The 11,848-nt window shown below is 41.8% G+C and overlaps 1 protein-coding gene across 1 annotated transcript; it reads left to right on the top strand.

Annotated features, from left to right (window-relative positions):
- The first annotated feature begins 1,972 nt into the window (after window positions 1-1,972).
- On the top strand, window positions 1,973-2,505 carry IQCF6 (IQ motif containing F6). The gene is made up of 2 exons (XM_036877767.1): window positions 1,973-1,987; window positions 2,170-2,505. The coding sequence occupies exons 1-2, from the start codon at window positions 1,973-1,975 to the stop codon at window positions 2,503-2,505; spliced, it is 351 nt and encodes a 116-aa protein (XP_036733662.1).
- The last annotated feature ends 9,343 nt before the right edge of the window (window positions 2,506-11,848 follow it).

Here is an 11,848-nt window from a genome sequence, read left to right as displayed (position 1 = left end):
TGCAAAAATAAAGACTTGAAATCAGGCAAGTGACTATTTAGGATGAGTAAAGCACAACAAATTACAAACGTTTAAAAATTAGCAAATATTCTGAAAAGACACACACATGAATGAAAAAAAATGTTGGAATTATGTCCCTGCACAAACAAAGAAGAAATCAGATCTACTTCATGAATGGAGTGGTTGATCTTAACTAAAATTCCCCATGGAAAACAAGTCAAAGAACAAAGATTATAAACATGGGTGCATTTAGATGGTAAATGTGATGTCACAAACAGGTGGATGATCTCTTTTATTTGCTTCGTTTTCTCAAATAAGTAGAAACAGCCTGGAAGTGGTGATGGAAGAGATGTTTCAAATTTAAGGGACAGAGAGATGGTGTGAAATAGTTTGCTAGGAGAATGGAACAGTGAATACAATGAAGATAGGAAAAAGCAATATGAAACTACTTAAGAATAGACACCATTAATTAAATATTCACAAGAATTATTAAATGAAAAGATATTTTAAAATTAAAAACAGAGAAAGAAGAAAACTGGTTGAAAATAAAATTTACAAAAACATTAAAAATAATTTTGATTTTCCAAGTGCATATTGAATGTAATTTTTAATTTTGAAATGTGTTGCACATTATGTCACATCATCAACATTTGTTTCATTTCACACAATAATCAAAACTATGTGCACATTTTTGTTCAAACTAATAAAGAGTAGCAATGTCAAAAAAAAAAAAATTAGCAAATACCAAAATAGAATATATTGTAGTTAACTGTCCCACCTCTATTTTCCACACATTTTTTGCTGCATAACCTTTGATTATTTCATGTGATGATTCTGTGGTATCACTTCCTATAGAAACTCGCTTATCGTGGACACTGGGGTGCGCAAACATGATTTCCCACGCCGGCTCACACACAGTTGGTAGTGCTTTTCCTAGTCGGTGTCCTGCGATCACAGAAATTCTGACAGATGCTATTTCAGAGGATTCACACCAAAATAAGAGGACAGTATGGTATGTTTCTAACTGTTTCCCTGCATTATCAAGTATATTCCTGACCAGACAGAACTTTAATTAAGCATCAGTGGGAAGAGAATCCTCTCCTTCTGGGTTTTACATGTCTGACAACAGGAGGAATTTCCTACAGGCCAGCTTTTGCCTCCGTATGTTTCAGATCTGGCTTTTCCTCTCCCACACGTCCTGGTCCGGGCACTGCAGGATATGCTCCAACCGCACAGCAGCGGTCCGTCCCCATCTTCACACTGCCAGCCAGGGGGATGGCTGCAGCTTAGGAGCCATCTCCAGCAGAACTCCTTGCGAGACTGTATCTGTTCCCAGGGCGAGCTGTGAACGACACACATCTATCCCATGTAACCCAGACTGAGGATATCCCAACTCAGCCTCCCCGCAGCCACGGCCCCGAAGAGGCTGCAGCCATTCCACACCAGGCCGCCGGAGCAGGGAGTTGGAAAGGGGAGACAGAGACTTGCTCCAAATGCAGCTAACGTACCTTGCTTTCACAAATTTTACATAAAAATGCACCAACCCATGAACACACTCCTCTCCCATGGGCTCTGACACTTAAGTTCCAGAATCCCCACTGGCTCTGAGCATCCCGAAAGTAAAGCCCCTTACTTGCAGGAAAGCTGTGTGGATCTCTCTCTTCACTGGCACCAGCAGGAACAGAAATGAGAGACTGGAAGCTGTAGGCAGGGCAGGAATCGCGATCCCAGTTGGGTCTGAGCAATCAACTGAAAGCAGGCCCCCAAGGATGGGAATCAGTCCCAACAGTGACTGCATAATCCATAAGGAGAAAGAGAGAGACATGTGGCAGAGACACAGCTGGGCAGAGCACATGAGGGGACCTTGTGTGCAGGTGGGTGGAGTCTCATGGCAGGGGTGACTAACAGTTGAGGGTGGGGCCGAAGACAGGGGGGCTGACCTCATGGAGGAAGGACTCTAAAGACCAGGGCCATGGGCACACAAAACGTGAGTGAGGCCGGTGCGGGAAGGACCTGCCCAGTGGAGAATGAGGAGTGTCTGCAGGTGACGGGGCCTAGGAACGAGGGCAGCGCTGCCTGGGCCAGACCCCCTCTCCTCTCAGCCCCAGAGGTGGGGATAAGAATGGCAGGGCGCCCCACTGAGCATGTCTTCTCTTCCTTCCCCATCAGTTAGAGAAGACGGCCGTGAAAATTCAGGCATGGTGGTGTGGCAGCACAGTGCGGCAGATGCTCCTGCACGCAGCACTCAGGGCCTGGGCCATGCAGCGCTGGCAGAGGTCAGTGCAGGCCAAGATGCTGGAGCAGAGGCGGCACCTGGCGCTCAGACTCTACACCTGCGAGGAGTGGGCAGTGGTGAAGGTGCAGGCCCGGGTCCAAATGTGGCAGGCCCACAGATGGTTCCTCCAGGCGCGCCAAGAGGCCTGCATCATCCAGTCTCACTGGCGCTGGCATGCCAGCCAAACCTGGGGCCTGATCCAGGGCCACTGTGAGGTCACAGCCAACTAGCTGTAGCTCAACATTGAAATCCCCAGGACCCAGGGCACCGGCAGAACCAAGGAGACTGTATCTCTCGTCCAGTAAAGACACTTACTGACCAGTCTTGCCCTTTGGAAATTCGACCCACAGGAGAGGGGTCAGCCTCTAGCCTTCCTGCCTTCCACACAAAAGAGGTCTACAGCCTGGCATGATCTATAGCCTGTCCCAGGCCAGCCCACCTGGGCCCTCACTATGCACACGAACCTGACCAATCCTGCACCTAAGAGAGACTCCAGGGCCCAGGACGGACCTGATACCTCAGTCACAGGATCCCAGCCCCCTCCACGAGCAGGGGAAGGCACTGGGTGTGATTTTTCTGCAGGCCCAAGCATCCCATTCAGGACAGAACACCAGACAGTCTGGCTGCAGCAGAGCCATCTGGGAAGGCAGGATTCCACAGGCCTGTGCAAGGCCGTCGGGGCCAGTGCCACACTTGACAAGGAGCCATGAGGACAGGGCACCTCAGCTGAGTGACCGCAGGACGGGAGCCATCTCCTGCTGGGAGAGAGCCTGCCAGAGCCAGCCCCTGCTGCCTCCCTCCACAGGAACTGAGGGACAAGCCTCCACCCCCTCTGCAGCCACTCCCTGGGAGATCTAGGCACAGGGTGGGAGGGCTGGGGGTGGGCAGGGCATGCGCTGTCCCTTGCCACTGGAGGTCACTGGTGTGCGGGTACAGCCGCTATGCCCTGCCACATCCTGAGGCAGCAGTGCTGGCCCCCCAGACAGCTGCCTCTCTCCCTGCCCCAATTCCTCTGCCCAGCCTGCCTTGAGGGGGTGCAGATGGTCTCTACTGAGTCTCCCTTCTCCCTGGGCACCGTGGCTCACCCATCACCGCATGTGATCTCACAGCCTGTTTTGCCGCTGGCGCCTAAGGCCCCTCACTCTCTCCCTGCGCCCCTCAGATGTTTGTCTCTGAACCTGCATCCCAGAAGGTGGAGGTCTGTGACCCTCCCCAGGGTTCTGCAGTGGGTGGCCTTGCAATGGGGGGCCAGGTTAGGAGGTGTACAGAAGCCAGAGGTTCTCATGGTCCTTGCAGCTGGGCAAGGCTGTCCCTCCCAACAGGCCCCCTGTATGTGTGTCTGTGGCTTTTGAAACATACGCTTGTGTGGACACACACATACACACACATATCTACATTTAAAGGATATAATGGTATTGAGAGCAATGGGCAGATTTTGCTACCAGGAAGTTCTGCAAAATATAGAACAGCAGATCGTTCCAAGTGATAAACTATTCCAGACAATAGAAAGAACAGAAAGTGACCTACCTTTATGATGCTGGCATAGCACTGATATCAGAACCAGAAAACAAATCCATTTATAATAGTATCAAAAATAATAAAATATCTAGGAATAAACTTAGCCAAGGAGATGAAAGACTTGTACATTTAAAACTACAAAACATTTATGAAAGAAATTAAAGCCACAAATAAGTGAAAGAACATCCCATGTTCATGGACTGGAATAATTTTGTTAAAATGTCCATATGACCCAAAGTAATCTAGAGTCAATGCAATCCCCATCAAAGACCTAATGGCATTTTTTTACAGAAATAGGAAAAAGTCTAAAATTCATTTGAAACCAAAAAAGGCCACAAATAACCAAAGCAATTTTGAGCAAGAAGAGCAAAACTGGAGGTATCACACTCCCTGAACTGAATAGGGAGCCCAGAAATAAACCCACATATTTATGGTCAACTGATTTCCAACAAGGGTGCCAAGAATACACAATGGGGAAAAGACAGTCTCTTCAGTAAGTGGTGATGGGAAAATTGGATATCCACATGCAAAAGAATGATACCAGATCCTTATCACGTACCATCTATAAAAATAAACTCAAAAGAGTTTAAAGACTAAACATAATTTGGATTAAAGACTTAAACATAAAAGCTGAAACAATAAAATTCTTAGAAGAAAACATAGATAAAGACATTGGATTTGGCAATAATTTCTTAGATATGATACCAAAAACATAGGCAACAAAAGAAACAACAGGTCAGTGGGACTACATCAAACTGAAAACTGTTTTCACAGCAAAGGAAACAGTCAACAAAATGAAAAAGCAGCCTATGGAATGGGAGAAAATAGCTGCAAACCATCTATCTGATAAAGGGGTTGATATCCAAAATACATAAAGAAGTCATACAACTCAATAGCGGGAAACAAACAAAAACAAAAACAGGTAAAGGACTTGAACAGACATTTAACCAAAGAAGACATCCAAATGGCCAACAGGTATATGAAAATGTACTCAATATCATAAGTCGTCGGGGAAATGCAGATCAAAACCACAACGAAATATCACTTCACACCTGTTAGAATGGCTATTATCAAAAAAAAAAAAAAAGTTAAGTGTTGGGTAGAGTGTAGAGAAAAGGGAACTCCTGTACACTATTGGTGGGAATGTAAACTGCTGTAGTCACTGTGGAAAATAATAAAGAGAGGTTCCTCAAAGAATTAAAAATAGAATTACCATTTGACCCAGAAGTCCTACTTCTCAGTATATATCCAAAGGAACTGAAGCCAGGATCTCAAAGAGGTATATGTGCTCCCATGTGTACTGCAGCATATTCACGGTATCCAAGATATGGAAACAACCTGAATGGATAAAGAAAATGTGATCCTTATACAGATAATGTGTATAAATGTATATTTACATACACACTGGAATATTATTCAACCATAAAAAAGGAGGAAATCCTGCCAATCATGACAATGTGGATGGACCATGGGGGCATCATGCTAAGTGAAGTGAGCTGGACACAGGACAGATGCCACAGGAGCCCACGTTTATAAGGAGTCTAAAATAGTCAGACTCATTGAGCAAAATGATTACCAGGGCTGGTAGGAGGAAGAAATAGATGTCTGTCAAAGGGTACAAAGTTTCAATTACACACAATAAGTACGTTCTGGAGATCTACTGTACAACACAGAGCCTATAATTAACAATAAGTATTGTAGAATTAAAATGTAGCTAAGAGGGTAGACCGTAAGTACTCTTACCACAAAAGAAAAAAATTTTAATATAATAAGCAAAGAGGATGGAAGGAATCTTTTGGAGCTGATAAGTTTATGGCCTTGCTTTTGGTGATGGGTTCATGAACGTATACTTATTTCAAACTCAACAAGTTGTATACATTAAATATGTACAGCTTTTTGTCTGTCAATCATGCCTCAATAGCGTGGTTTTTAAAAGAATGAGAATGCTATGAGCAACTGTACTCCAACAAACTGGATCAACAAGGGAAACGAACAAATTCCTAGAAAGGAATTACCAAAATTGACCCAATAAGTAATAGAAAGTCTGAATAGACCTACAACAAAGAGAGTGAGTCGCCAATCAAACACCTCCCAGCAAGAAAAGTTCTTGATTAGATGGCTTCACAGGTGAATTCTACCAGACTTTAAAGAATTAACACCAATCCTTTTCAAATTTTTCCAGGTAATAGGAGAACATGTCCTAACTCACTATAGGAGGCCAATACCACCCTCGTACCAAAGCCAGACAAGGACACCACGAGAAAAGAAAGCTGCAGATCAATATCCCTTATGAATATAGATGCAAAAATTTTCCACAAAATACTAATAAACCAGATCCAACAATGCATTCAAGGGACTGTACACCATGACCAAGTGGGATTTATCACCAGAATTTAAGGGTGGTTAAACATACAAAACCATTCAATGAAATACAACACATTAATAGAACAAAGGGGGGGAAAACACATGATCATCTCAATTGGTGGACTGAAAGCTTCTAACAAAATACAACATCCTTTCATGATTAAAAAAAAATACTCAAAAAACAAGGAATGGAAGATCTTCAATGTGATAAAGGGCACTTATGAAAAGCTCCCTGTTAACATCACACTCGATGGCAAAGGACTTCAAGCTTTCCCCCTAAGACTAGAAATAAGACACAGATGCCCACTTTCACCAGTGTTTTTTAACACTATTGGAAGTTCTAATTAGAGCAATCAGTCAAAAAAAAGAAATAAGAAGTATCCAAACTGGAAAGGAAAGAGTAAAGTTATCTCTGTTCACAGATGAAGATGACATGATACTACATACAGAACATCCCAAAACATTTTTTTTAATACCAAAGAAATGAATTCAGCAAAGTTGCAGATATAAGGTCAACATACAAAAACCAGTTATGTTATTACACACCAGCAATGAACAATCTGAAAAGCAAATAAAGAAAACAATTCCATAATTCACAATAGTATAAAAAAATAACATGTCTAGGAATAAATTTACTCAAGGAGGTGAAAGACTTGCACATGGAAACTACAAAACTTAGCTGTAAGAAATTATGCAAGACCTAAGTAGATGAAAAAACATTCAGTTCACGGATTGGAAGACTTAATAATTTTGATAAGATGGAAATCCTCTCCCAAGTGGCGTATAGGTCCAGTACAATTCCTATCAAAATTCCAAAAATCTTATCTACAGAAATGAAAAAGCAGATCTTCAGCTTCATATGGAATTGCAGCGGGTCCTGAATAGCCAAAACAATCTTGAAAATATAAGAGCAAAATTGAAGGACTCATACTTCCTGATTTCAAACTACAGAACTGCAGTAATAAAAGTGGTGTAATGCTGGCATAAGGACAGATGTAGTGCTGGGACAACTGGATCCATATGCAAAACAATGAAGTTGGGCTTCTAGAACATATACAAAAAATAATTCAAAATGGTTCAATGACTTAAATACAAAATCTAAAACCATAAAACTCTTAGAAGATAAAAAGAGGTAAGTTCTCATGACGTTGGATTTGACAATGGATTCTTAGATGTGAGCGACAAAAGAAAAAATAAAATTGCTTCACCAAAATTAAAACATTTTGTGCATCGAAAGACATTATCAAGAAAACAAAAAAGCGACATACAGAATAGGAAAATACACTTGCAAATTATTTATCTGGTAAAGGTCTCGTATCCAGAATAAAGGACTCATAACTCAACATAAATGCAAATAAACCAATTTTTTAAATGGGCAAAGGATTTAAATAGACATTTCTTCAAAGAAGATATGCAAATGGTCAACAAGCACATGAAAAGATGCTCAATATCATTAGTCATTAGGGAAATGTAAACTGAAACTACAAGACACCATTTCATACCCACTAGGATGGCAATTAAAAAAAAAAAACAAATGTTAGAGAGGATGTAAAGAAATTGGGACTCTCATATACTGCTGATGGGAATGTAAAATAGTTCAGCTATGGTTCCTCAAAATGTTAAACACAGAATTACCATATGACCCAGCAATTTCACTCCTAGGTTTACACCCCATGAGAACTGAGAACAGGTGCTCACCAAAATATTTATACATGAATGATCATACCAGTACTTTTTGAAACAGACGAAAGGTGGAAATAACCCAAATGTCCATCAATGGATGAATGGATAAGCAAAGGATGGTATATAGCTACAATGGAATATTATACAGCCATGGAAAGGAATGAACTACTGATACTTAATCCAACATGGATAAACATCAATGCTAAGTGAATGAAGCCAGACATACAAGTTCACATATTGCATAATTCCATTTGTGCAATATCCAGAACAGGTAAATCAACAAAGATAGAAAGCAGATTGGTTATTTTGTCAGGGGCTGGAGGAGAGAGGAATGGAGAGTAATTGCTTAATGGGTACAACAAGGTTTTCTTTGGGATGATAAACATTTTTTGGAACTAGATAGAGGTGTTGGTTGTATGACACTGCGAATGTCTTAAATGCTACCGAATTGTTCACTTTAAAATGGTTAGTTTTGCGTTATGTTAATTTCACCTCTTTAAACAAATACTAAAGACCAATAAAAAATATTAAAGACCAAAAAAACAGAAGGAAATTTTCATAAATTTGGATTAAGCAAGGATTTCTTGGATAGGTCACAAAAGGCACCAACTATTAAAAATTTGATAAATCATACTTTAGGAAAATTAAAGTCTTTGCTTATTAATGGAGTAAGATAATTAAAAACAAAGCTACAGAGCAGGAAAAAGATTCACAATACATTTATTTGATAAAGGACTTGCCCTGAATATATAATATACTCTTACAAATCAATAAGTAACCCAATAAAAATGGGCAAAAGCTTGAATAGATATTTCCAAAAAAATAAAAAAAGATACAGAATACATAAAGCACATGAGGAGATGCTCAGTGTAATTTATCACCATAGAAATACAAAATTAAAACCACAATAAGATACCACTACACACCCACTGGAGTTAAAAGGACTGATGAATGACAAGGAGTATCTGGAATGCTCACATATTGCTGTAAAATAGCACAGTCACTTGAGAAAACCATCTGGCAATTTCTAATAAAGATGACAGAGACACTGCCCCTGTGACTCAGCCATTCCACTCTTAGGTACTTTACTAGAGGAAACTGATGACCTAGGTCCTCAAAAAGGCTTGCCTGGAAGTGTTCATAGTAGATAAATTTATAATCGTTTCCCAAATGGGAAACAATCCCAACATTAACAGGAGAATGGATAACCGGATTGTGATGGACTTGTGCAATAGAACACCGCTCAGCAACAAGCCAGAGCAAAGATCTGATCCTCACAGCAACACAATGAACCAATGAACCATGTAAACCAAGAGAAAAAGTCCGATACAGGAGTACACACTATTCCATTTATACGAGGTTCTACAGCAGGCAAAGCTAGCGCGTGGTGATCCAAACCAGAACAGAGTTGTCCCTGAGAGGGGGCAGTAGGTACTGGAAAGGGGCCTGAGGGAACTTTCAGGAGTAATGGCAAAGTTCTATGTTTACATTTGGGCGGGATTTACATGGTGTACACATTGGTCAAAATTCACAGAACCGACCCTTTAAAATCTAGACATTTTATAGTATGGAGAATCCTGCTCAGTGTTTGCTTGAAACTCATACAGTTCTTTACAGCAACATTCAAGGCTACTGGCAGGAGAGAAATGCTGCCGAGTTCTGTAGGAAAGAGAGCGGGCCATGCGGAAGCGGGTCAGAGGGCCCAGACCTGCAGCCCCAAGGTAAGCCCCAGGGCTGTCATGTGCAGCAGGGTGGCAGCCAGCACTGCTGTAGGGTAAACAGGAAAGCGGCCCAGAAGGTAATCCTAAAACCTCTCATCAGAAAAAGGGTTTCCCTTTTTTAAATCTTTTTTTTTAATTGAATTTATGTGAGGTGCTGGATGCTAGCTAAACTGACTGCAACATCATGCTCTACATATGTGTGCACCAACCCAGCATGCTGTTACACACCTGAAACATGCACAGGGAGGCAAGTCCATTATACCTCATTAGTGCTGGAAAAAAGATACACTAAAAACATCTTTAGATTAAAAAAAGAGGAGCCTATTGGTTTGCAAATTGGCCCTGTTCTTTGAGTGCAGGGAGATGGAAGACGGAGGCAGAGGGCATGGAGGGGGGAGCAGGCGGCAGGTAACAAGCAAGGGGACTCACCTGGCGCCTGTGGCCGCCGATCTCTGCCCTGCCAGCCACACCGCAAATGTTTAGAGAGGCCTCGACGGGCTTCTCAGCCACCGTCCCACCAGCCGGGCCCAACCCCACCTGTTTCCTGAGCCTGCAACCCTTGAAACAGTGGTCGGAGCCTCTCCTCTCACAGGCCGGAGGAGCCGGCGGCTGACCCAGTGTGGCGTCCTGGGTGGGGCCCTGGGGCAGAGGAAGAATGTTAGGTAAAAACCAAGAAAGCTGAACAAACTGTTGATTTTTAGTTAATAATAATGAGTCCATTTTTATCCATTGATTGTAACAAATATACTATTTGTTTCTAATTTGCTAATGTGAAATGTTAATCCTAGAGGAATCTGGATGTCAGGTAGTGGGAACTCTACTATCTTCACAATTTTTTTAGAAATCAAAAAACTTGAAAATTTTTAAATAATAAAATATAAAAAAAATTTTTTAAAGAGTGTGGACCCCAAAAATACTAAAACCAGCCAATCTTTCATTCACGTAAAAAGTCAAGAGGAAAACAATTTGAGTGATGGTTAAAAGGTGTGTTCACTTTGTGAAAAAATTCATTGATATATACCTGTATGAATTGTATGCATTTTTTAGTAAAAAAAATTCACATCCATATGATGGGTATATGAAAAGAATGTACCAAATATAGCTTTTGGATGAAATAACCTATGTACATGGTGTACAGCAACATACACATACATTCAATAACAGTGTCTGGAACGCAGGAAATGCTTAATAAATGTTAATACGTTAGTAAAAGGATAAGATACCCCCAGACTGACATTGAGGGGGTGGGAAGAAAAGAATTGGAGTGTATATGAAAAAATGTTGGCCAATGGTTGGACAAGTCTAAAAGGTAGCACATGGGTTCATGGAAGTATTCTACTTTGTTATCTATAAGTAATGCTTTCATAATACAAAGGGGAAGTAGCAATTGGTGGCAAGGGAAATCTTTTTATGAAGATGACTCATTAACATTTGGTAACATGAACTCATAAAACCTGATCTTTATAATAATCTACATGGAAAGCAGGGGAAAGGGCCTTGTCACATATGAAAGAACTCAGAATATGGGGACCATGAGCCTTTCATGAAATAAAAGCCACTTACTAAAATCCCAACAATTAAAAGTACATCGCAAGTGAGAACTCACGACTGAAGAAGCTGAAGGAGAGACCTGGCAGTGACTGGAATACACTGGCTATAGAATGACTATTACATAACCAAGCAAATAACAAGCGAATTCAAATGTGGGAAGACTCGACTGGGTGAAACTACTAATGTGCTGATGTTCTCAATTTCTTGACAAGGAATCGATCAACATGGTCTGCAATGAAAATGTGGTTAATAAAAAAAACACCCACAAGGCGCTGCAAGGCCACCTGAGTGTTGCAGATTTTGTGAATCAAACTCACAAGAAAAGAGGGGCTGTCCCAGAGCCAACTTCATTTTGCTCGGAGGAGGGATCCAGAAAGGCCCAGGAGCCCAAGACCCAGACCAGCTCCCGGGCACCAGGCGGAAGGGCTGAGCAGCTGGGTGCCTGCAGGCACCTGCCTGATGCCCCTGCTGAGTGGGCCCCCGCAGTGACAGGGCTGTCAACACCCCCAGGACCAGCACAGGTGCCAACACAGGGACAGGAAGGCTGACCAAGGGTCAAACTCTCCTTGGATCTCTGCGACCACAGGAATATTTACTTCTAAATGTCACTGTCTCTCAAACTTACAGGGATCTTTCAGGGAGTGGGAGAAAACTGTCCTTTGTGGTGAAGCAATGTATGTGAAGTTCAAGAAATCCTTCTGTTTCACTTCAGATACATTTTCTTCAATTAGAATCA

This window comes from Manis pentadactyla, chromosome 1, assembly GCF_030020395.1.
Source record: "Manis pentadactyla isolate mManPen7 chromosome 1, mManPen7.hap1, whole genome shotgun sequence".
NCBI classification, from domain to species: domain Eukaryota; kingdom Metazoa; phylum Chordata; class Mammalia; order Pholidota; family Manidae; genus Manis; species Manis pentadactyla.
This window is presented reverse-complemented; position numbering and strand designations above follow the sequence as displayed.